The sequence below is a fragment of the Phoca vitulina genome, unplaced genomic scaffold, assembly GCF_004348235.1.
Source record: "Phoca vitulina isolate PV1807 unplaced genomic scaffold, GSC_HSeal_1.0 scaffold6, whole genome shotgun sequence".
NCBI classification, from domain to species: domain Eukaryota; kingdom Metazoa; phylum Chordata; class Mammalia; order Carnivora; family Phocidae; genus Phoca; species Phoca vitulina.
Window position 1 is genome coordinate 25,405,316 of NW_022589709.1, and position 25,980 is coordinate 25,431,295.

Below are 25,980 nucleotides of genomic sequence, written 5' to 3' on the forward strand. Positions count from 1 at the left end.
TTAAAATAGCTCTGCACAAAGAGAATATACTGCTAAATACTATTGCAAGGGAATGTTTACAGATGCAAATGACTTCTATTTAAGGAGCTCATGATTAAAACTTGAAAGAATGTGGCACTAGAAAGCATGTGAATAACCTTTGAAAAATCTCACAATAGAACTGAATATGGGATATTTATAATCTGGGATTACAGCTATAAGGATATGTGTGAATATGCATGTTCAATATGCTGCAGAGGACCTCCAACTGAAACATGTTAATTTTACTTTAATTTAGAGAAATTAACTGTTTCATTATTGGGAACCTGTAATGTAGAATGAACTAGAAGGCCAGTGCAGAATACTAGAAGGAACTAGAATTACATTTGCCTGCAACAAGTACACCAGACAGTTTCCACGATGCCATCTTCCTGATAAAGACAAGATATCTTTTTGATAAGTTCTTCACTGGGCCATTTCAATCTTCCGTAGTTGCTTTGAGGCTCCAAGTGTATTTCATTATTGCCCTTTTTTTTTTTTTTTTTTTATTGCTCACAGAGCAGGCTGCTAATAAAATCAGGGGGAAAAAAAAAGCTGTGATCACGGGCAGACCCAGTTTTTCAATCTGTTCCTACCCAGAGAAGATCTGCCCTTTGGGTTCTTGTTGTCAAGACTAACCTTCCGGGGTCATCCAAGAGATCAGTCCAAGTTGCGTGTCTCATTTTGGTGGAAATCATGTCTTTCACCCTCGGGTATACTAGGCAGTCCCGGCTCCTGCCCTGCGTCTGGGTTCTGGAGGATGGTCTGGCGCAGACCCTGGCTCTACAGAACTAATGAACATGTCATGCGCGTCTTGAGTTTTCCAGTCTCTGGCACAGCTGTGGCACTTCCCCCCTGCTGCGAGGCACAGCACGCTGGCCATTTGTTGGCAAGTTCATATTTCACACTGCAGGGAATTGAAATGATTGAACAGACAGAAGAAGAGTTTTATTTGCAGTAGCCTACGTATCCCCAGACTCTGATTTGGCATAAAACATCTGCTTCATGATCTGCTTCAAGGCCAGTTCCTTTCCTCCAACAAAGGTTACGACTTCAGGCAAGCTGTGCTTCCACTGGCAGGAGGAAATTTGCCCGAAGACTTGATTGAGTCAGAATCAAAGCCTCCTGCCACAGAATTTCTTTTTTCAATTATCTTCGAAGAGGCAGCCAGACTTTAAATGTATCAGTATAATAAATGTAATGAAATAAGGCAGACACTCCTTTCCCCCTGTTGCTGTCAAGGGAAGGTGCATATCCAGTTGTGCATCCACACCCGGAAGCCTGTGAGCCTCCCCCACCTACCTGTCAACACACACATACCTTGGCAAGGGCCCATTGGAGGTATGGCCCTTGGATGTGTTTCAGCCCATCAGCATGATAAATAAGCACATGCACTGGATGTACCTTCAGTGTTTACATCTTGCAGATGATAAAAGCAAATTGGCCCGATACTGAAGGTAATTATTACTATTTTTCATAGTGAGGAAGCCTCATATATAGCCTTTGTTTTGTAGTGTGGTCCTAATTACTAATTATATTTACCCGCGTGATTTTGTTGTGCAGAGCCATATTTTTTGTTCAAGACAGTCCTCGCTAGCCTTACAGACATATATACAAAATTAAATCCTGGCATTTTATTATGCTAGAGCAATTAGATGCCATCCTCATAATGAGAAACATGACATCTTCATCGTTCTCCTTTATATTTTCATGTTGTTTTAAAGCAGATATTTACCAGAACTGAATACAGTCTCTCTCTCTCTCTCTCTCTCACACACACACACACACACACACAAACACACCCCTAATTGAATATCTGCATATCTCCAAGGAGTCCTGTGGGTGAAACCATGTATTCATCTTCTTTAGTTCTTAGGCCACTTTGGTTTAAGAGTAAGAACTGTTGCTTTTATGAAGTGCCTTTTTCTATAAAGTCAAAACCTCACAGCAGTGCACAGAAAGCCAATGGTATAAAGGAGCTAAGTAGAGTCTTTAATAGAGAGAGCTGGGTTGTAAGTGTTTTTGTTCCTACGGAGCAGATAGATTTGGCTCCGTCTGTTCCATATTCATAACAAAGGAGCGCACTTACAGGAGGGCCAACTTCCCCGGAGCCGCCTGGTAATGATCTTTTCACCACAATGAAAGCATCTGAACCCAGTGGCTTGGCCCCACGAGAAGCAGCTGGCAGGATTGCCTGTCAGAACCCCGATTTCCTCATAACTCAGGTAGACATAAATTTTCCCAATATATGGAATGAAAAAAAATCAACTGATTTCTCACCTCCCTGCAGCACTGTGTCGTTAGGGAGCTCAAAATACATGAATATAACCTCCCCCCTTCCACGACCACAAAAGATTTGTAATTAGATCGGATGAGGGGAAGTTTGCACTTGAAGTATCTGAAGATATCACAGGGGAGAGGCTATTCTTCAAACTTTTAAGTTGTTTCTATTCAGATTTTCTAATCTTCTTAAAACTGGGGTTAATGAATAGAAATATGAGTTATACCAAATAAGGAAAAACCCCTGTTGAGTTTTGTAATTAGCAAACTTCAAAGTCAATTTCGACTGAGACCTCTTAGATTAAAAAGATAAGTTGACCCAAGAGTACATACTTTTTCTTGCACTAAGCAGAAGAAAAATAGAATGAATTTTTTGCCCAAAATGCTAAGCTATACAAAAAATCTTCCTATTTATATGACATGTAGAGTCAGCATCAAAATGTAAATGATTCCTTAAAACTTAAATAGCACACTGGTATTAATATCATAGCTAGTGGATAGAGTGCTTGTATTTATATGCTAGCTTCACAGATTTCTTAAGAAACAGGAATATATTTTGAAGTATAGTAATCCTTTTCTCCATTCTATGTACTCCTCAAATACGAGAAGCTCCTAAAAAATACATCACTGATTGATTTAATATACTTCCTGTTAAAGTTGTAATTGTAATTTATCAAACCTTTTATTATACATCTTGGTACTATCTATGCATTATCTGCTTGCTAAACTAGGGTTTCTGGCAAATCAAATAGTAGACAAATCTCTCAGAAAGTTTGCCGCAGCAATAAAGTGGACAAGGTTTTCATCTAGCTTTGGAATTGCTCTGTATTTTAGCAAGAGGAAATATAAAAGTAATATTCACAGAGTGAAAAACATAGCCAATCAATCTGTGAAGATCTCGGGTTCCTACAACACCCTGGTTCTGTTGGTTATTTTTTGTAATGTGTGGACCTGAGTATTTCTGCTGTATTCAGTTTCTACTTGATTGACTTATTCATTCCTTTAAAAATGCTTTTTGTGTGCCTGCTTTGTACCAAGCACTATATTAGGTTTTGGAAACACTGTGGTGTATTAAAAAATAGTTATTGCTCCTGGAGCTTACAGTTTAATTGGGAGATAGACGATAAGCCAGGAAACAAACAAATCTCTAACTGCCAGTTACACGAGGACCTATAAAAGGAGCTAGATGCAGTGACAGAGAAAAATAGAGAAGACAGCTTTCAGTCGGGTGATCATGGAAGGCCTCCCTTGGGAGGCAGCATTTGACCCAGGGCCCGAAAGGAAGTCTCAAGTGTGAGTTTTTGGTTGCACAGAAGATAGTTTATGTCCATAGGAAAGACTATTTAAAGGGTTAGTTTGGATTTCAAATTTGATATTTGACTTATTAAAATAACAAATTTTAAAAATCTGTAAAATTTCAAATGTAGCCTATTCAAATTAGTTTATACATCTTACTATTTTTTATGTAAGTCTAGAAAATTTAAATATTTAGCTCCATTTACAAACTTGGCTCATTAAACTCCTTTAACCACTAAAGATAAAACATACTCTCTTGGCTTTTTATTTATTTTTAATTGAAGTACAATTAACATACAGTGTAATATTAGTTTCAGGTGTACAATAGAATGACTCAGCGATTCTATACATTAGTCAGGGCTCGCCACGATAAGTCTTTCCTTTTTAAGAACTTAAATTGTTTAACTATAAAACCTTCCCAAGTATTTAAGTAATTCTTATCATAATTTAAAATGAAACATATGTTTTAATTCTGGTAAATGTTTTAAAACTGTATGTAAACCTAAGATGTCATTTAGTCAAAAAGTCTAAATCAGTTGCTCCATTACATATTTTAGATTGGAATTCCGTGTCTGACCGGTTCCTCTGAATGGCCAAAGCTGTCACACACTTTGAAAGCATTCAGGTTTCACATTCTCAGATGCTTTTTTTCCACAGACAAAAAAATACTAGGTGTATGGTTTTGATGCCCTTAAAAATGCCTCTACTTAGTTTTTAAACTCAGCCGTGTGCCTAAAGTACAGCTATATCCCTTAACACAATTTTGAGATTACGTGTCATTTAGTGTTTGAGGTACCTTAACTTGCCAAGCCTTCTTAATGACTAGAGGATTTCAGCGAGGAAGGCTTCAGTCTTCACCTCTGATTACGATGGCCCAGTGTCACTTTTCTGTCCTTAAAGGAGCTTGAGGTCACCGGATTCTCGAATTGCTCTGCCTTTATTCTCCTATTTCCTGGTGGGGCCTGCAACTCCTACCCAGACTGGAGATTCTGCAGATCTTTGGCTCCAACAATGCCCACATTCCTTTCATTTGCATCTTATCTCTTGGCCCACACACTTGCAGATATAACAATAATACACACTTGACTTTGTGTGTCCCCAGGTTTGGGCTCTTTGGTCACAGTTTCCAAGATGGTTCCATAAGAAGCAGCCAGCGGAGAGGAGGGAGGAGCCTTCCAGGAAAAGGGATTTTTTTTTCCTTGACCCGGCTTCCCCATTTTCTTTTTTATTCTAATCCTGAGTTTTCATTCATGTTTGGTCAAGGGCTTCACAGATTTTTGTTGCCTCTAGACTCATTCTCCAAAGCTTTATGGAACACATGTTCTGAACAAAGCAGTAGAGTCCGGGGCACTGAGAACCCAGCAGTGCTCCTGCCTGCAGGGGCTTCTCAATTCCAGTAGCAGAGATGCAGTGTTAACAGCCAGTGTGTGTAAGACACAACAGGATGGGGGACGTGCTCTTTATTACCTGATAGACACAGGTCCATGTCAGAACCCAAAAGAGGGGTTTTTGTGTTGTAGGAACGGGGAAAGAGCTCAAGTGGCCCGAGAGAGGGGGGGTTTTGAGAGGCAAAGGAAAAAGGTCACATGAGAAAAGGGAGACAGGGAGGTTCTGGGAGGGAATGCTGTTGGGACTAGCTGTTAGTGTGGATTAAAGCAAGGAAGAGTGGGGAGAGTTAAAGAAGGAAATCAAAGTTGGGGCAGACGGTGAAAGACCGGCAACTCTGCTGGTCTGCACGGTGCCGCCCGGCAATGCGCAGTCAGTAACTTTCCTGGAAAGGGTCCTGTTACCTAGAGACAACTAGAGCAGACCAGAACTTAGTCCCTCCTATCCATTAGCTTTGATTTTATTCAACATTAAAACCTTCATCGAGGAAAGCGTTTTTGGTGTGAAATGAAATGTGCCGTCCTGGTACCTAAAAGACTTCCTCTTTGGTAGAATTTAGCTTTCTTTCTTTTTTTTTTTTTTTTTTTAAGATTTTATTTATTAGAGCGCTCTCGAGAGAGCACTAGTGGGGGGGAGGACAGAGAGAGGCGGAGAAGCAGGCTCCCCACCCTGAGCAGGGAGCCCTACATTAGGGGCTTGATCCCAGGACCCCAGGATCATGACCTGAGCCAAGGCAGATGCTTAACTGACTGAGCCATCCAGGTGCCCCGAATTTAGCTTTCTAAAGAGGGAACATGAATTTCTTCAGGCCTCTAGGGTTCTATGGGGCCTGCTACCCAAATGAATACACCCTGCCCAGATGCTTAATCTTAGCTCCAGAAATAGCAGACATCGGGAGAACATGGCCTACTGGCTAAGAAAAACAAATCATTGACATGTGTAAATAGATATTTACCCAAATATGATGCAAAAGAATATTGAAGACAGGCCCAGGCACCCTTCGCAGCCACACACTACCCCTGGCCTGGTGTGGGCCAGGTCTCTCCTCGGGGCTGCTCTCAGTCAGCGCCAGGCTTCGCCCCGCTTCTGTACCCAGCTTGCTTGCTGTTCAGCGGGGCCTCATCTCCGGTCGGTGTCCCTCTACTATAATAGCACCGTCACACTCCACGTGGATTGAAAAGAGAACTCACAGAATCTTAGCATGATTTTCTAAAGGAACAGGTCATCCAGTGCCCTTTCTAATTCTCTGAACTCTCACCCCTGCCAAAGTGCACATCCTCACACAAAACCCCTTCACCCCCCACGTCCGCCTCAGAGCTATGGTAGAATGCAGTTTTTCTCATTTAGGCTACAAATAAAAGGTCACACTTGTCCCCCTGGGTGTCCTTATGATGAAGAACTTGATCACCACTATCCATAACCTGGTTCCTCCCCTTTCTGTAAATGTGTGCTCAGAACTGGGGTCGGCTTGCTAAGGGAAATCCCGGAGCAGAGGGAGCAGGACGGAGCTCATGCCATCAATGTGTAGACGAGTGAACTGATATTCTAGATCTAAGGGGATCTGTCACCTGAGTTTCCAAGTGCAATATGACAGTCTACTGCCCCTCTAAAGTAGGTCAGACTTAATTTTTTTTTCATAGGGAAAGAGAGGCCCAGGTAGGTTTAGCAGCTGAGAAAGGCACCACAGACAGCAGAGTAGGTGGACCAGGGAGAAAATTCAGATCATCATTATGCATGTATTCAAACCACTAAACCTTGTCCGTTCCCAGGCCCCTCATCAGGGAAGATAAGGATGATAGTGGTTATGAAAGCTTCAGAGAAATAATAGCTTGTATCCAGGAGCTTCCTGTGAATTGTATTAACTTGATGATTTATTAGTAATTTACTGTCTTGCTATGTTTAGTGCTATAGGATAACAACACTGTTGCTGTTAATACTGTATAAATGAGTAATGGATTTGTGGCTTTCATTGCTTACCAGTTAACAGAAACCCCAATAACAGACCACAGAGGTGGCACAAGGAGCTTGTGGAGAAGGAATAGTATAAAGAGCTCCTCTCTGGGATTCTAAGAATTCTACCTTTTGTCTGAGTTTTGTTTTTTTTTATTACCTTTATTATGTGGCTTCTAGCTGAAGAAGAGTTTTTGTGAGTGAACCATTCTGCATATCTGCATTATACTTATTATACTGCATTATACTTACCTGGTACAGCAGGCAGAATTCACCAAAATCACCACAAACAAGAGAGAAGGAACTGCCCGACCTCAATGACCTGGGCCAGTCATTTCAATAGTGTGGCCTCAGGCAAGGCCAGGTCTCAGAAAATAGTTTTAACACTGTTTAGAACAGGAGGCTTACTTTTCCTAACTGTTCATTGATTTTTTTTTTTTTGAAATGTAAAATATCCAATAAGGAACTTAACAAAACCTTAAACACAAGGAAATATAGTTAACAATTAAAATGCTATCTAAATATTATCTTGCTTTTCTGTGTCTATGTGGACTGGATTGTTGCAGTCACATCATGGCAGGAGATAAACTTAGGCTGACATAATTTTTTCTTAAAAAGAATTAGAAATGTTTCTTATATAGAGGATGTTTTTAAAAGCATTCTTTGAGGGGTGCCTGGGTGGCTCAGTTGGTTAAGCGACTGCCTTCGGCTCAGGTCATGATCCCCGAGTCCCGGGATCAAGTCCCACATTGGGCTCCCTGCTCAGCAGGGAGTCTGCTTCTCCCTCTGACCCTCCCCCCTCTTGGGTTCTCTCTCTCTCTCTCTCTCTCTCAAATAAATAAATAAAATCTTAAATAAATAAATAAATAAATAAAAGCATTCTCTGAAACCCATGTTATTTTTTGGTCATGCCTTAATAGACCTTACGGTCTAAGGGACAGGTCATACCCTCTTGAATAAAGCAGTAGGAACAAGTTTGTTGTCCCTGAGCTTTAAAAGGCAAGTAAGAGTTTGCCCACACTTGAAATAAGTGTGTACAAAAGCAGGATAATGTCCTATTTGTTTTCCTAGAAATCAGTGGAAAGAAACTTGTCCTCAGCCATTTATTTGAGGTTGCTAAGAAAAAATAATTGATCTACCGAGGCTTAGCCCCTGGAATTTAAATAATACTTAAGTTAGCATTTGCAGTGAGAATTTTGCCTGAGGGGGTAGAGAGCAGGCAGAGGGGGAGCAATGGGTGTGATGGGTGGTACCTCCTATTTTTCTCTTTTGTCTGAGGCTGCACAGCTGGAACTAATTTTACTTCCCTCTCCCTGAACTTAATACTCTAATTATTTGTCCCTGTTACAGTTCCCTGGTGTTGAAACCCAAGTTTTAGCTCATGGAGTACATGAGCTTATTATATAGTGGGAAACACCCCTCTTCCTTTCCTAGTTGTTTTTTTTTTTTAGAAAATCCCCAGAGCCCAATCAAAGAATCTAATATTTACATGATATTTTAAGTTTCCTCAAGGCTCCTACCTTTACTGGGTAACCTCTTTTACAAGTGTTACATCTGCGGCTTTGACCTTAACGTGCCAGTGATTTAAGTCTTGAGACACGGCTGGCTCGGAAAGATGAAATATGTGCGCATCTGTAACCAGCTCCTGTAGTTGCTCTTAGGACAGAAGAAACCTGGGGCCAAGAGCAGGTTATGCAAACACGTGAGTTTAAATCTCAAAAGGTAGGGCGGCGAAATGTATTCCATCCTAACTAGTCCTTTTGTTCTTGATATGAAAATTAGGTGTTCTGCTGCTCTGCTTTTTAAGAAAGGGCAGATAGCCAGTTGCAAATTGTGGCTGGGATATTCTTTCCTCACAAGAGGCCTAACGTTTAAGACTTTTTTCTGTAAGTCTGGTAACCATTTTCCAAGAAGCCCATATGGCTTGGGTGAATCTCTATCCTATACCCACCACTTCTTCTGTTCCCCGCCCTCCACCCACATATACAAAATGGATTTTGATTCATTATGTTCTAGAAGACATTTTCAGTAGTACCGTTTCTTGAAACGGGCTTTACTTCTCGAGCATTTATTGTGAAAGGAATATTAATGCTTAAATCTGCCGTCGCCTGTCTAATTTGCATATATCTGTGTTGTGTGTTAAACTACATGAAAACCTACAGAGAAAAGACTAGGCTCTGCTAACAACTAATAGCCTATCTTTTCTTTTGACTTGCACAAATTGAGAAATATTGCCTGTGGCAAACATAATGGAAAACTGCATTTTTAATGCTCCCACACACACTCATTTCTTTAAAAAGAAGAAAGTGGCCGACTATTCTTAAAAATAAAACTTCTCGGGGTACCCAGACTAGACTGGCAGGGGACACTGTAAAGGAGAAGGATTTTGGCTTTTGGAATGAAGATTTGGGGATGAATAAGGTTCGCAGATATGTTGAAGTTGACTAACGGGTATGGTATTGGGCTTAAAAATACGGAGAAAAAAAAAAATACAAGGGCATCAACCCCACCTGCTAAGCTTCTGGTTCTTCATGAAGAGGGACGTTTGCTGCCTTGCCTACTTTTGAGTTGCTTGAAATCTCAAAATATTTGTATTTCATGTAATGCCTGTGTATAAGATAATTGATTCAAGTTTCTCGATACGGAGAGAAGCTTTAACTTATTATTACAGTCCTTTTATTTCACGTGTTTTAAAGCTCCCCTTTATATTCTCTTTTTCCTGTTTGAGGAAGGGCATTCTGTCTTAGGATCTAAGTTTACATTTTCTATCAAAGCTCATTTAAGTTCACCCAGCAACTTGGGAGTTAAAGTGAGACATCGTGATAATTGCACAGAGCCACACAGGTTGGCTGCATTAGCAAAAACAAACTAAGTGGCCTGGGAAGGAAAATGAAAACCCGTTTTCAAGTGCTGGAGTGAAAACAAATACATACATCCTGTAGTATTTCTTCAACAGCAGTTTATAATTACTTCTCTTCAAGGCCTATTTTAAGCAGACTTAGAACAGTAGCTTGAAAAGTAAGCTAGCTAGCAATCCAGTTCTGTAGACATGGCGGCGGAACAAGAAAAGAGCGGCCCCGTGGGAACCAGGGCCTGGTGGTCCTTCTGAGAGTACGCCCCAGTGCCTTAGTCTTTAGGCCTCCCTCAAGTCGGCCATGGGAAGCCTTTGATGGCACAGAGGTGTTTTTTATACAGCACTGTATCATTTAGCTGTTGAATTACAAATTACCCCCAAATGTGGGGCTAAGCCATTTAGCATTCACAGTTTCTGCAGGTCAGGGATCCAGGGGTAGTTCAGCTGAGTCCTCTGGGTTGGGTCTCCCACAAGGTGACAGTCCTTTAAAGGCTAAGCATTCACTTTCTAGTTCACTCACACCAGATCGTTAGCCAGTTCAGGTCCGTGGGCACTCTTGGCTGGAAGTTTCCCTCAGTTCCTTGCCACCGGCCTTCTGGGTTGAGATTCTCACACTACAGCACCTTGCTTCATGAGCGAGAGAGGGAGACAGCAGGCGAGCGAGCGCTAGCAAGAAAGAAGTCCCAGTCTTTTGCAACATAATTCTAGAAATGAAATCCTCTCACACTGGCTGTATTCTACTCATTAGAAAGCAAAAAACTAGGTCCAGCCCACTCTCAAGTGAGGGTAACCGGAGGCAGGTCAGAAGCTACCTATCAAAAACGTGATGCCATCATATTCTTGGCACGTCCGACTAATAAGCCTGTAGTGAATGAACTGTGACATGAATATTGTGTATATTTACAATGCTGAATACAGCTTATGGAAGTACTGATTTGGGGGGGGCATGGAATGTGGTCCCCTTTATGTATCAAATTGGCTGAAAAGAGCTGAGCTGAGCTTACCTGACCCCGGGAGACCAAGGAAAGAGGTTTTCAGGAATGGCTGGAGTCGGGGTGCCTGTCTGAGGTCATGGAACGGAGTGAAGTTAAGCAGCCCTCATGGCTTTATTAGGATGATACCCTAAACACAGAGACCAGAGGGCCCTCACATTATATTTCATTATGTGTTGTGAGGTTTTGATTGGTACTTTGCGGATCATTAGGGGGAAGGGACCCTGTGGTTGGATTTATAAAGTTGCTATTAAGATCACGGAATGGGAGGTTGTACTTGTGTTAATGGTCCCGTACCCCTACTGCCAGCTTCTGGACTCCAAATGTACATTTTCAGCAGTAAACTGTATAAAGGGATATGGATTTGGATTATGAGACAAATGGCTAAGACAGGAGTTGCATTTCACATTTTAATTTGACAAATTCTGTTAGAAAATCCATGCATGTTTATGGGAAGAGTTCAAGTCTAGGTTTTCTTTACCTGTTGCAGGTAAGCTCCTGCTGCCTTTGGTTGCTGAAGCTCCAGTGTGGGAACTTAGGGAGGAAATGTTTTAATTCTTTTGTCCCAGTTCCTATTGATTGGCTTCTGCAGGCTCTGAAGCCTCGATAAAATTCCCTCTGATAGACATGTCTGGGACATCCTCCCCCTCCCGGACCAAGCTAAGTCCATGCAGACCTCAGTTACCGCAGCGATCCCTCATGTGGCTCATTCACGTCCCCAGCTGGAGTAAGCACAGCACAAGGACAGGAGCCGTGTATCTGACACACCTTTGTACCCCTGGTACCTAACAGGGAAGCCGAGCATAGCAGGAATTTTAAAGCTTTTGAACGGATGGGTGAAGTGGTTAGTAATTATGATCAGTTTTCAAATCTTCCCTGTTAATTTTCTAAGGAAAGTAGCATAACAAGTAATAAAATTTGTTTTAACTAAGATAGTGTTGGTCATTATAAACTGGTGTGGCTCTAGAATTATAGGGATATTACCTACACTCCTGAGACAAGCCAGGCACATTTTCAGTTTTCTACTCCCTCGTGTCCATCTGCAGCTCTTAATTGATCCTGGGAGGATTTTCTTTGTAACCTCACTTGTGTGACTGTTACATTTTTCAATTCCTCTGTTATTTGCTGCTCCTAATGCTTGGTCCACTGCTTTTTGTTTACTTGTGACTGGTAAAGCACTTTTAAGATTACTTTAGATCTTCAAATATTACTAATTAATAATCCTAAGTGTTTTGTTCATTGTACAAAGGCATCCTACATTTGTCATCCCGGGGGCCTGGGGTTAAGAAACCTGGAACATAATGTGGAATAAAGCCAGACTCTTACTTTTTAAAATCTTGCATAAAAACTTTTTATGCTTTGCGGTTTGATTTTTGTTTCTTGGTGTGGTAAATGAGGAGCCCAAGTTATACTGCCCTGGCCTGACCTACCCTCTCAGGTTAGCTGTAGGGGTTAAGAATTGATTTCATGAGCTCAGCCCAGAGGTTGTGGAGTTAACTGATTTAATGTCACCTGCACTGTGTACTCACATTATATGTTTTTATTCTTTGTTCATGAGTTTTTCTAAGGATTAGAGTATAAACAGTATAAAGTGTCAGTCATGTTATAGTTAACAGCTTTTCTGGTGATAGGAGAGGAAGAAGTCATGGAGAAGTGAGATAGGCGAGAGAGGCTTTTATTTTATTTAGGTACATTATATTTTTATGTATGTTTATATTTTATGATCTTAATTTACAGAAGGCTGTAACTCAGCCTGGAGCTAAAGCTAACTGTCCATCTCTCAGAGCTGGTGAGGGAACTCTCCACAGTTTTTCCTAAAGAGAGCTTATCATTTGTTGCTGTTCGGTTATTCCAGTGCGCCCTACACTGATTTTTATGTACTGGACTTACAGGATTTCTGCTACCTATAAATCTGAAAGACCTGTAAAAATTCCCAAGAAGTACCCCCACTTGATGTGGCCATGAGCCTACTGTATCTTGCAGTGTCTTTGGTACAATCCGTTCTTGCATGGGGCAAATCGAGTTCACGCTCGAGGCTCAGGCTCCTAGGGAGTTCATCTCAGCTCAAAAATCCACAGAATGGCAGTGTAAATATCCATGTGTCACTTTTTCACACCACCTCATGTGAATAATGAGACATAAACTATCTCAAGAGCCGTGGTTTTCCTAATGAATTGGAGTCACCTGTGTGTACTGTGTTTGTGACATGCACATTTGCAGTCGGGGTCCACAGGAAGGACAGCGTTTCCTGGATCCAACCACAGAGTGCAAATACTGTGCCCTAAATAACACACTAGTTACTGTAAATGTCAGTAGAGGGGGTTTTTCCGACTTTGATTTAATGAAAGCCTACAGCAAAGCCAGCTGTTAGCACTTCTTAACTGCTGGTCAGAGGGGCGAGGGGGAGGGGCAAAATCCTCTTTTCTGTATACTTTAGTCTTAGAATTAAGAGGTTTCAACAGGTGTTGAATAGCGACACTAGGGGTCCTTTACAGCTTGATATCTATCTTTTAGGTGGTGAATTTATAAATTTCCCAGCACAGGGATCCTGGAGTTACCGGAGGAGATTCATGTAAAATTAGTTTAGAGTTTGCATCTCAAATCCCCTCACCTAAGAAATAAGCATTTTCATTGTCTGGGCTCCCACGAGGAATAGCAGAAGATAAAAATAAAGGAGAGAGAAAGCGTACCAACCGCGGGTCCTGTCTTTGTCACTGCGGGTGTCTCACCAAACTCACTGTAAGCCTCACTGAGAGTTTTTGTTGTTGTCATCTGCATTTTCTGAAGAAACCACTTGAGGCAAACACACGGGGAGGAAACTGTGCAGCACTCCTTTATCATTTTTGTCCTCTCTAGAATGCCTTTAGTAAACGGATGAGATCGTTAAGGGTCTTACCGCCCATGGAAATCCCTTTGACATTATGCTATGTGTACTGAGGGGAGATAATCTTTCCAGCGCGGAGAAAGTTTACAGTCTTATTATCTTGAAGAGAAGAAGAAAGTTTCTTCCTCAAATGAATTATAACTTGAAACATGTTATGTTATGTTTTGGTAAGCCCACTTTATTACTTCCATCCTTCTCTGTGGCAAATTTTTTAAAAATAAATGTACCATTGCACCGTAGTGCTTTCTCAATAGCATATTGTACTTGTAATATAGCATGATGGAAGTTGCTGGGCTCAGTTTAGTCCTATAGAATGCAGAGCCAAGTTCTGAGTAAAACCTCTAATTGAATTACCTGCAAAGCACTGACAGACAGGCTTTCAGGACAGACAAAGCTTTGCTTTCCCCAGCAAAAATAGGTCATGTTTAAGTTGGCCTTGTAACTATTTGTTACTGGTTTTTGCCAGCACTTTCACCTTGGGCCCCTTTTCCTGCAGGAGACGGGGAGTGGCTCTGTGACTGCCGGCCGGAGGGCTCAAGCATTATCTTCTTATTTTCGAGAAAATTGATAACAGATCAAGTTAAATGGAAGAGCCTTTGAAATAAAAATCCCAAGTATTTTTCTGTAGATTATACCAACATTCTTGCATGAGTCTTTACTGTACTGAAAAGAAAAGCCAGGGACAGGAAAATAGCCCTTTCTAGCATTCTTTATCAATCTGAAAAGTGTTTTTGTTTTTAACTTCTGGGAAAAATTAGAGTATGCTCCTGTAGTTCATGAAAGAATGTCTTGTAGAGCGTTTGCATTTGAAAATGAAGAATAATCAGTTGTTGCTCTCTCCTTTCTTTCTCTTTTTGTCTCATCCACAGCCTCTGCAATCCCAGATAATGGCAGAAGGTCCTGTCTAAAGCTCAAAGTCTTTGTGAGACCAACAAGTAAGTTGACTAGAATGAGCTTCAGAAGGTGGCTTCACCGCGCATGCTTTATCGTGTGGTCTGGTTCACCGCGGTACAACTTTTTTTACTGTTAAATCCTGTGTGGTACCTGTTTTGTATATCAGCATCCATGTTTTAGTTTTCATCATATTTTTTCTCATCATTCTTCATGATGCTTTTATTTTGAAGTACACAGCAGTTGCTAACTTGTTGTTTCTTAGACTGTTGTACGTGCACAGCAAATGGGAACAATATTGGCATTTGGATACATGCCATTGATTGTAAAACAATCTCTACATAAATTAAAGGAGACAATAGAGAGAAAGAAAAAAAAGAAATGGGAGTTTAAGGGTGTCTTCACTAACATATTTGGCTGTTATCTCTATTTTTGTTATAGATAGCTGTATGAAAACTATAGGTGTTCATGATCGTGTTTTCGATGTTAACGACAAAGTAGAAAATTCATTAGAACCAGCAGGTTAGTATGCTTAGAGACTCTTCTTTTAACAAATGCATCTCTCTTTGGTGCTTCCGTACTTTTTTTCCTTTCTTCTCCGCATGTTTGCATGTTATAGTTGCTCTGCTTTTGCTCATTGCTAGCGATGCTAATATTACTTATATTCTACCTCATTCCTCCAGTATCTTTGTCTAATGCATGTTAGATAAAATATGACCTTTCTTTTTTGGACATGGGTTTGATATAATGCAGTATCCTAACATAGAAGCCCCATCAGAATGCTAAAATCTCACTGCTTTTTACCATATCCTCCGAGCATGCTGGTGAATCACTGTGAATATTAATGGCTCTGTTTTCATCGAAGACAGAAAAAAAAAAAATTCTATTGTTTATATTTTTATATTATGTCCAGTAATTAAGACTATTGCACAAAATAGCAGCTAACTCAACGTATTTAATTTTCTCTGGCAATTCACATGCATCATTGAACTGATCTAAAGACCTTTAGTACATCTCAGATATTATTTGTGCTATTGATATCAATAGCAGTTGGTCTGGAGAAGTGCAATCATGTTGCCTAACACCACAAATTCACACACGTGTTACTCGCACAAATGAATCAGTAGTCTGTCCAACCAAATGTGATCCTTGACTGCTGAGGCAAAATAAGTATTAAGGAGAAATTTTTTTTTCTACTCCTACGTTCCACACACCCAAACTTTCCCGTCACTGAAGAAACCTAAAACCCACACAAGCACTCATTGAAACATTTACACTGTAGTGTACTGTGGGTGAAGTGGCCCTGTACTATCCATTTGGTTAGAAATTCAACTAGACACTAGGATAGGAGCTCTCTATCCACTGTGCACTGAGGACCGTGCCTTGATGCCCCTGTATACCTACCTTCCTGTGGTTTCCTCTCTTTGCCCTACCTGCTTGAGATCTTGACTGGTTTCCTTACCCAACTCCCGCATCCATCTCAAAGCTTAATGGAATTAAAATGATTTCTTCTTCACAGAAAGATGTGAGCCCCCCCCCCCAACCTTATGTGAACAGAGATTTTTTTTTTTCATCTATTTGTAGCAGCACTTCTCTTTTTTATGGCCCTAGAAATTAAAGGGTTGTGAAGTCCACTTTATCTTTTGAGTATTGTTACTAGGACATAGCCAGGGAGCCTTAGGGAAACTTACCCTGAGTAAATGCGGTGCTTCAGGCATACAATAGCTTTCACATTGTAACTGACAGGAAGAGTTAGAAAAACAAGAATGCTTGGGGAAAAAACCTAAGGCAGGCATCTTACCCCAGCACAAATGGGAGGTGTGTACAATAAAGCTCTGAGAGGCCTTCTTGACTCCCCAGGGATCAGTTAGCTGCTTTAGAAAGTTGCAAGGAATGAGTGCTGACATGGAGATATTTTAATTGAGTCCTGGAAATCTGGAAGCATTACTGGGACTTTTCAAAGTACCAGACTCCTTCCAAAGCTCAAAGACTTGGTCCATCTTAGGATCTTTGAGTTAGATGGTCTCTCCTAAGGCCCACAGAGTCTACACTTTCCCCTTGATAACTGAGACTTGCCCAGGCCTCATCACTAGTAAGAGACTGATCCAGGTTTAATATTCAAATTTCTTGACTCCCATTCCAACATGAGTAGAAAAGGAGGATTCTCTTACCATTAGTAGACACGTAGATCTTCATAAAGAGAACTTTATTGGAAATTTAATAAGTCATGTGTAGAATGACGGACCGAGTTAGGCGTGTTGTAAACGTAAGTTATCCTGAATTACGATTTTTTGATGCAAGTTGTGGTAGAATGTAGGCATATCTTTCCAATAATCTTTTTTCCAGGTAAATTCCATTGCCTATCAAGAAAGCAAGAGGCTGTTTAGAAACAACAGATTGCATGTTTTTCTTGGTCATCAAGAGATACACTGAGGACTATTCTGACACTAGGAAAATTACCTTTGAATTCAACTAATGATAAAATGCAAGATATTAAGATGCATTCGTACGTGAGCATATGTCACTGTCTTTGGGAAATAGGCTCTTTTTCCCTGAGCATTTAAAATCCTTGATGGCTCCCAAATCTATGCACATAGAACTGATGGAAGTTTGCAGAAGTCTGATAGAATGTGGTGTGTGTGTGTTGGGGAGTGGAAATGCAGGTGCACATGCATGGGTACATAGGCAGGAAAAGCTCCTCCAGTCAGTCAAGACTGTATTTACAGGCTTTCTTGTGAGCATCTTCGCTAAAAAAGTAAGACGAGGTTGAGCTACCATCCCTGGCTGTAGGAATGCAATAATAAATTCGAGTACTTTGTCCTATTCCTCACAAAATTCAGTCAGACGTGTGGCTTTACACCCACCGCTGTGTTGGATGGTGGAGTATAGACCTAGACTTTAAAAATCCGGAAAGCCTGAAAGGATTCCACTGCATGTTCTCGGCAATGTGTACTAACTCACCTGTCTTTGGAATGTATTTGTCTTTTTTGTTTGCTTGCACACTCTGCCTGCCAGTTTCCTATCATCAGGGATACAGGATGATCTCAGGGCAGACATATGCCACAGAATATGCTCCAAAATATTGCTAGTGTTCTCTCAATTAACCATTGAAACCCTCAGACTGTGGAATCCTGGAGGCAGGAGGCAAGACTTGATTTGGTTTCTGAGGAGGAATATTTTCTTCCTTCAAGCCACATTTACCATCATGAGTCTTAGGAAGTCTCTGATGGTTAGATATAATTTCCACTGGGCGAGATTTTGCTTATGAATTCTTCCTTAGGATTCTGAAATTGCTCAGATTTACCCAAATGACAGCTAGTTTCTCATTTTGCTTCTCAGGGGCCGTAGAATCTTCCAACATTGAGGCCCTGTTAGAATTGAAGGATGCTTTGTAGAATCCTGAGCCAGGACCAGCATGTTACAGAGAGCAGAGAAGAACTGTATGGCCCTAGTGGGACAGATTTCCCCCTTTGAGGGTAAAATGACACTTACCGGCTGGTTGCTTAGAAGAGGGTTACTCTGAAAAATCATCCATGATTAGAAGACTGAAAAGTACACGTAACCTCATGCTTCACTTGTATGAAAAACGAAAGCTTTCCTCCTCTCCGTGTCCCGCAAGGTCATTCACCCTGTCTTGCGCTGCCTGGAGCAATGGTTAGCCCTTGCTGAGCATCCTGGAAGGACAGGGAGGCATCTCGCCCTCCAGTTCACACTGACTACCTACTTAGGACTGGAATAACTTTTATCAGTACACATCCAGACTTTACAAGGAAGAGGATTGGGTAATTTGGTAGTAAAAATAAGATGGAGAAGAACCCAAGAGCTGATGTAATTTCAGGTGTATAAATATAAATGGTATTTCAAAATGAAATCTGGAAGGAAGCCTCAGGGTTTATAGTTTTTACAAATTAAACCCAAAGCACTCTATTATTCTGATTGACAACATATTGATGCTCTTAAGGTGATCTGGATTTTAATTTCAGGGCTCTTCAGGGCATTTATATCTAATTCCTGTTACCTCCAGATCGAATACATTTGCCAGGCTGAAGAAGAACAGAGAGAAGCGACCACAAGTAGTTGGCACCACGGGGGTGGGGGGGGGGGGGGTTTTATAGTTTTTCCTCTGCATTCCTTTAACTTTGCATTCTTGCTCCCTAACCTTCTCTCTAGTCTTTTAAGCCGATCGCCACCCCACACAGGTTTGCTCAGGTCCAGGGGAGGGGAGCAAATCAGACACAGGAATGCAGCAGCTTCTACGGGAGGACAGGCAAAGAGCACTCCAGGGCAGAAGCCTTAACACGGAGCAGATAGATCGCTTAGCTCATACTGGGAATGGATGTGATAAACAGAGATAGCCTACCTGCACATATCCGAAGCAGGGGCCAGCCCGTGCACCTGCAAAGTGGCCACTTTCAGACAAAGGATAGGGAGTGTGACGATACATAGTGAAAAAGAAAGCATCCTTATTGTGACATGTGGTGTGAAGATATAAATGAGTTTGAACTCAACGGTCCATTAAGGGGTTCTAAGTGGGTCATGTAGGGATACTTAGGGATTATCCTTTGAGGTCTACAAAATTGAGAAACCTCACTAGAGTCTCACTTGTCTCCACTCTCTGACCGTTGAGTGAATATAAGATGACAGTCTCCTGAGCTTTTACAGGAAGGTCCCCTGATGCTGAAATAAAAATCTACCACTGAACCCCACCCTGGGCCCCAAGAACATGTGGTTCAGAGAACATGTAGTCTGAAAGCACAAGTTAAGCCAGGAGGAAGGAAGAAGACCGGCAACACTGGAGCAAAGCATGGCTCGTAGGCAAGACTCCCATCTATCTTTGGGTACTAATTGCTGCAGAGTTCCTGTTTCAAAGTTAAGCCTGTTAATCATGCAGATCAGGAAGGCTATCCAAAGTCAGAGGCAGCCTGGTAGAACACTTTATAGCTAAATAAAAGAAGCTTACCTCCCTTAAGCCCTTTTATTTAGAGGAAAATTTGCATCCACGCCGATAATTGATGTGCCAAGCTTCAGCCTGATAAAAATAAAAATAGTTAAGTTCAAGTAATTTAATCCTGGGGATACAGGGTTTGGAATGGAAATAGCACCATCATTGATTCCCAATTGTAGGCAAACTAGTGGGCACCACTTACTGAGGTCTAGTGGGCATTACGTATAGTTAATTGAAAATGCCGTTCTGGCAAAAAATAAATAAATGCGGTTTTGGCCTTTAATTTTTCTTAATTGAAAATTTATGTAGGTAACCAACCACCAAACATTCAACACTAATCCCGTGAAACAGGTGCAAAGAGAAAAACGGGCAGCCCCATTCTGATCAACCACTAACATGCCAATGTAACTACACACACACACACACACACACACACCCACCAACATGTCACTTGCTTCTCCATGGCATCTTGGGTTGAAAAGGGACCTTCAGACATCTCGGCTTTGTGCAAGGTGTGTTTGCTAGCAAACCAAAGTAGTAAACACATACCAAAGGTTACAGTCTATGTACAATTTTTCCCCTCAGTTTTTAAGGAATGTAATAATATTGCTGAAAAAGTCCAATTTTCTCTGCTTCTCCTTTGTTTGCTGTAAATAATGAGTGATTATGCAGACATGAAAGTCAATGGTGGCACAAGGTTCATTACCCTACTTTGCAGAGGGTGGCGAGGTCTGTTAACAGCAGGCTGCTGCGAGAGTTATTAAGGATGTGAAATCTCATTGGAATGTGTGCTTTCTATTTGAACAGATGACACCGTACATGAGTCAGCCGAGCCATCCCGCGGTGAGAACGCGGCACAAACACCAAGGATACCCAGCCGCCTTTTGGCAATTCTACTGTTCCTCCTGGCGATGCTTTTGACGTTATAGCACAGTCTCCTCCCGTCACCTGTCACAGAAAGCATCAGGGTCTTGGAACACCGGAGATCCACCTAACTGCTCATCCTAAGAAGGGACTTGTTATTGGTTTTTTGGCAGATGTCAGATTTTTTGTTTTCTTTCTTTCAGCCTGAATTCTAAGCAACAACTTGGGGCCAGGAGGGGCTCAAGTAGTTGCTGCTCCCCTGCCCTACCCCCCGCCCCCAGCCCTTGCCCTTGCCTTCTCTCATCCCTTCCAAATTAAATGGACTCCAGATGAAAATGCCCAATTGTCAATAGTGACACCAGTGGTCGTCAGCGCCTGTGCAGTCTCCTCTAAGAGCCCACCTCCGTTAGTGTACTGTGACAGCGGTCTATGGACAAGGAGGAACGGTGGCAGATGCGGCTAGTGATGGCAAGGCCCAGGGGGGTTTTCCTCTCCCATACAATATTTATGCCTTCTCATTCAGGACTGTAAGATGATCGTGCAGGGCATCATGTCACCATGTCAAGTCCAGAGGGGAGGTAGTAAGGATAGATATAATATTACACCCTTTCCTCTAGGAGTACATAAATGAACAGGCTTCCCAAAGGTTGAGACACTGGTTTTTTTTGTTTTGTTTTGTTTTTTGGGTTTTTTTTTTTTTTGGTTCTTGGTTTTTTTTGTTTTTTTGGGGGTTATTTTTTACGATGACTGTCTTAAAGCACTCTTGACAGCAAAACTTGTGCTCCATGAAAGAAGCCTTTTTTTCTAGAAAGCAGGTCGGGTGCGGGAATGCTAGCTAGCACAGAGCAAGGGTGAAAACAGAGAAAACTAGGTTTGGTGGGGGTGTGTATGTGTGAGTGCCTCTAATTTTTTTGGTGACTGGGCAATGCACACCAGATTTTTTTTCCCTTGGAATACAGATCACCATGGTGCTACAATAATTTTTTTTAAAAAGAAACTCAAAGAGGCATTTTTATGAATAAAGTGACCTTCCCCAAGGCTGACAAGCCAGGGTTGATGAGTGTATAATGGAATAGCTCTGGATACTCCTCTGGGGGACAATATGTACCAAGGAAAGGAGGTCAGTGGCCAGAGGAGATGTGATTTGGCTTTGCTGGAGCGCCAGTGTGCTGTGGCCTTTCCCCGACTCCCACCCTAGTACCCACGTGTCGCTCCACACTCCACAACTACAGGGGCTCGGACACACACCCCTGTCACCAGGAGAGTCAGTCAGCACTACTTGGGAGGGCTAAAGGGAAATTTGGAATAAAAATTCCAAAGTTTGGAATAAAAAATTCAAGTGTTGATTTTATATTCTTTCCCTTTCTGACACAGCCTGAAGCGTAGGGGGAACATGTGTTTATCTGTGGGAGATAAACAAGATGGAGTCCCAAAGACTTTAACAAAATATTTTTTTAAAAATCCACTAGAATAGAAAATACATTATTTAGATATACTTTATGCTGAGAGTGAGTATATATGCTTGTCCTATTTAAACTTGTGAGAAAAAAAGTGGTATCCCTTGATACATTTAGAAATATAGGGGGCTATCTTGTTTCATTGTCGGGGTGGGGCAGAAGGAGAATAAACACAAGACGACCCTGTTTGAGGAATCTTAGCATGGCCAACAAGGGCCATTTCCAGTTGATTACCAGGAAAATCAAGCCTTGGGGGTTACTTAACTACTGGTGAGGCTGTCACCAACTTTGAACTCCAAAAGCCTAGACAGGGAAAAGTGTCAGACCAATGGAAAAGAAATCTAGCCTTTTTACTATTGCACGACATGTCAGTAGGAACCATGCCTTTCAGAACAGAGCAAAAAATAAATGCAGTGATTATGTAGCTTACAAAAAATTGGAAGCATTCCAGCAAAATAAGGCTTTTTAAAAATAGGTATATTTGTTTTTTTAAAATGTCTATATGAAAAAAAGAGAGGGGTCATATTATGCACAGACTTCGTGAATGGGAATTTGCTACGAATTGTGAGTAGTTCTGAATTAGAAAAATGTGTGAATGAAAGGCAGCTGTAAAGGTACTTGCACCCTGGAGAGTTGTACACATGTTGGCATGTAATCTGGGCTTACCTGATCCATTTGGAATGGACGTTACTGCTGGGTCTCTTTGCGCTTGGAGCCCCGGGGGTGGGGTCGCCGGCCTCACAGACACAATCAGTGCTGCTTCCCCAGACACCAGGAACTCCTCTGGAGTGACCGAGTCTTGTCACAGAAGGCAGCCACCATTTCACTGGAACAGAAGTTCACAGCATTGGATTCTTTTTTCCTTTAACTCTTTATATGCTCAGTACTCTCAGTAATATCCAGTAATACTTCTTTTTATTAATAGTTACAGGCTTGTTGGTCCAGTGGGATTTGAGTGGGGGTGGGGGGAGGATACCTGCTAAAATGGATCAATAGAACCAAAATAATACTGCATGTTCTATAACCACAAGGAAATCGAATGATCCTGTAAAGATTCCAGTTAGTCATAACTACATTAGCAGTGCTAATTTCATTTTAGAAATGGTGACTTCTGTGGTTTTGCTAGCATTCGTCTCTAACAAATGATAAAATAATTACTCATGGCCCTCTCTGCCACTGTCTTTCATTTTTCACAGTGAAATTAGACCCCTTTACTTCATTATGCCACTACAAATTAAGTTTGGGGAAAAAAAAAAAAAAGGCAAGACTATCCACACCAGTAGACAGTGTGCTTCTCTACCGTTAAGTGATGGAATTGTAGGTAATGTTTGCCACAGAGTTTCCAAGACAATGATTGGTATCAGAGAGTTTTCATCTTGTCCAGAAAGTGCTGGTGGCCTTTTATGGTGGTGTTACAACCCTCCGGGGGCTTAGGAGAATGTCGATGCAATTTTGTAGCAGCTTTTAATTATACAACAACAACAACTCAAAGTCTGAAGGGCAGCCTTAGCTGCCTCTCAGCCCCAGTAAGTCAAACCCCAGCGACCTTTGCCCCTGGTTGCCAAGGTCTTTGCAACATGAAGCAGGGAAATAAGGATCTGTCTGTTTAGTGGATACCGTGTATCCTTTAATAGACCAGGTAACAGTTCGTGTTAGTTTAGACTATTGTTTTGTACTGTACTTTCTTGGGTGGCAGAGGAAAGAAAAGTAAAACGTTAAAAAGAAAAAAAAAAACTGCGTTCTTTAAATTCTGTATTATTAGCGACCTCTGTTGTATATAGTGTTTGATAATAAAGTATTAATTTGATTCTTATGTCTTTTGTAAGTGAGAACAATAATCTTTCAGGATACAAAACATGCATTGAGGCTTTGAAACATCCACTGTAGACGTAGCTGAGAAGAGTCACAAATGGCTAAGACACTGCTCCATACAGGACTCATGTGCGGTCATCGCCCTCCCAGTCTTAAGACTCCACCATCTTGGGACCTGGAACAACATGACTTTTTTGATCCATATTTTATCCTCAATGTTTTCAAGGTCTGATGTTGGAGCCCTGTGGTGTTTTTTCTCCCCCGGCATGTTGGTTTAAAAAGGTTTAGGGAATCTGGTAACAGTTCTGTACTTCGGTTTGATTTTCTGTTTGTGGTGGTTTTCATAGATGGTTTCATTTTTTCCTCAGGAAGAGTTGCCAGTATCACACGCGGCCCAAGCATGGGAAAGGTTTCAAGCCAGTCCATTTAGGAAGGTTAAATGGGGGCTGTTTCCCTCTGCCATTGTGAAAGGAAGAGTCGTACAGTACCTGTGGATTTTCAGGGACTTTGTTTTTCTCTGGTGCCTTAGCAACGGCAGCAGCCATTTTTAGTAGTTTACCCAAAATTAATTAAACCATTTAAACTCCCCTCCATTCATTGCTCTCAGAGCTGTGGTCAGTCGTTTTTCTTTTGAAAACCACCTCCACCAACACCCCCGTTTGCCTACCACCACCCCCCCTTTTATTTCTTACGTTTATTTATTTTATTTTTTTGTCTTTTTGCCTTCCTCCCACGTTTTATTTTCCTTCAGAACCGTGAATGGGCAGGTCTGTCTCTGGTTTGGCATCACTGAGTTCTTCCCATGCATTTGCCCAAGAGCTGCTCGGATGTGAGACAAATCTCCCTACAATGGGCTTGCTCCCATTGTCTGTACAGTTTAATAGATGCTGGCATGTTGGAGGTTACCCATGAGTCAAAATCCGCTTTCCATGCTTACTCTTGACACCCCATTGAAGCCACTCATTGTGTGTGCGTCTGGGTGTGAAGTCCAGCTCTGTGTGGTCCTGTGCTTGTACTGCCCTGCTTTGCAGTTCCTTTGCACTTACTCATCGAGTGCTGTTTTGAAATGCTGACATTATATAAACGTAAAAAAAAAACAAAAAAATGTAAAAAAAAAAAACCCACACACAAACCAACCCATACAATCTGTATTTGTATATACACGTGTCCGTACAAGTATACCTAAATAAAAATTAAAGATTTTCATCATTTTAATTGGAGCCCTCCTTCTACTTCTTTGTTCCTTGAATGACGCCTTTATTTCAGGGGCTACTTATACTCTGCTGATTTTTCCAAATCTTTGTGGATAGAGAAGATAATACGTACAAGAGAAGGCCTGAGACAAACTCAAAGAATGCAGGGTTAGAAAATGGCCCGGTATCTAGGCACATTCCAGTTATTCTGATGAGAAAATGGTGAAATTCAAGCCATGTCTTTGTATTTGAGCCTTAAAATAGGCACTATGGCAAGCCCTGCATCCTAAAACCACTTAAATCCAAGAGCTACGTACAAAATTATGTTCTTTCACTTTGTAGTTTTTCACCCCATCAAGACAAAGACAAAATAAGCATTTTTCCAACAAACATCCCATACTTCAGAGAGAAATAATGACAGTAATAGTAATCACTTCAGTACAACACTGAAGGTTAGTGCTATCAAGGAAGACTTAACTTACCGGTATGTAACCTTGTGCAAGTCACACAGTATCTTTGGGACTCCATTTCCCTATCACTAAGTAATAAGAGTTATGTAAGGGATTTGGTTTTCTGAATATTGCCCTTGCTGGGCACCGCAAAGCCCATTTGGCATCTCAGTCATGTGAGTTTTTGTCTTTGATGATGACATTACTATAAGCACAATTTGAAAATCTCATCTGTAGAGGGGGAAAGCATCAAATATCTGATATAATAGACACCTAATGCATTTCAAGACGTGGCTTTAATTATACCATGTTAACATTAAACTCACTGAAAGCTTTTTATTATATTTAATTAGTTGACAGGGCACTAAACACTAATTATAACTTACTGTAACCTTTTTTTGCTAATGAAGAATGACAGCTTTACAGAATGAGGAACAACTCATATTTAAAAAAAAAAAAGAAAAAGAAAAAGGTGTACTGGACTGCCTATGTGATATTTTCAAACCAGAACAGCATTACGTGGTCATTATCATCTTCACCTTCATCATCAAAAGCATTTAAGTGATCATGACATTGTGCTCAGTGCTGTGCAGAATGAAGTTAATGTTTACAATTTGTACTTTCAAAGTTTACAAAAGGCAGACATTATGTGTAAGCATAACATAGTAACTATTCATAGAGGAAATCTAAAGTTCAAACATTTATATTA

The 25,980-nt window shown here is 41.2% G+C and overlaps 1 protein-coding gene across 2 annotated transcripts in view; it reads left to right on the forward strand.

The window, feature by feature from the left end:
* Nucleotides 1-24,844, forward strand: part of EFNA5 (ephrin A5) — a 271,250-nt gene extending 246,406 nt beyond the window's left edge. Inside the window, exons 3-5 of one of the 2 annotated variants that reach the window (XM_032403888.1) lie at nucleotides 14,530-14,595; nucleotides 14,993-15,073; nucleotides 20,304-24,844. In XM_032403888.1, the coding sequence (XP_032259779.1) occupies nucleotides 14,530-14,595; nucleotides 14,993-15,073; nucleotides 20,304-20,425 (269 nt within the window). In that variant the 3' untranslated portion in view covers nucleotides 20,426-24,844. The remainder of the gene's footprint in view (nucleotides 1-14,529; nucleotides 14,596-14,992; nucleotides 15,074-20,303) is intronic. The other variant, XM_032403889.1, reaches the window with a different exon arrangement.
* The last annotated feature ends 1,136 nt before the right edge of the window (nucleotides 24,845-25,980 follow it).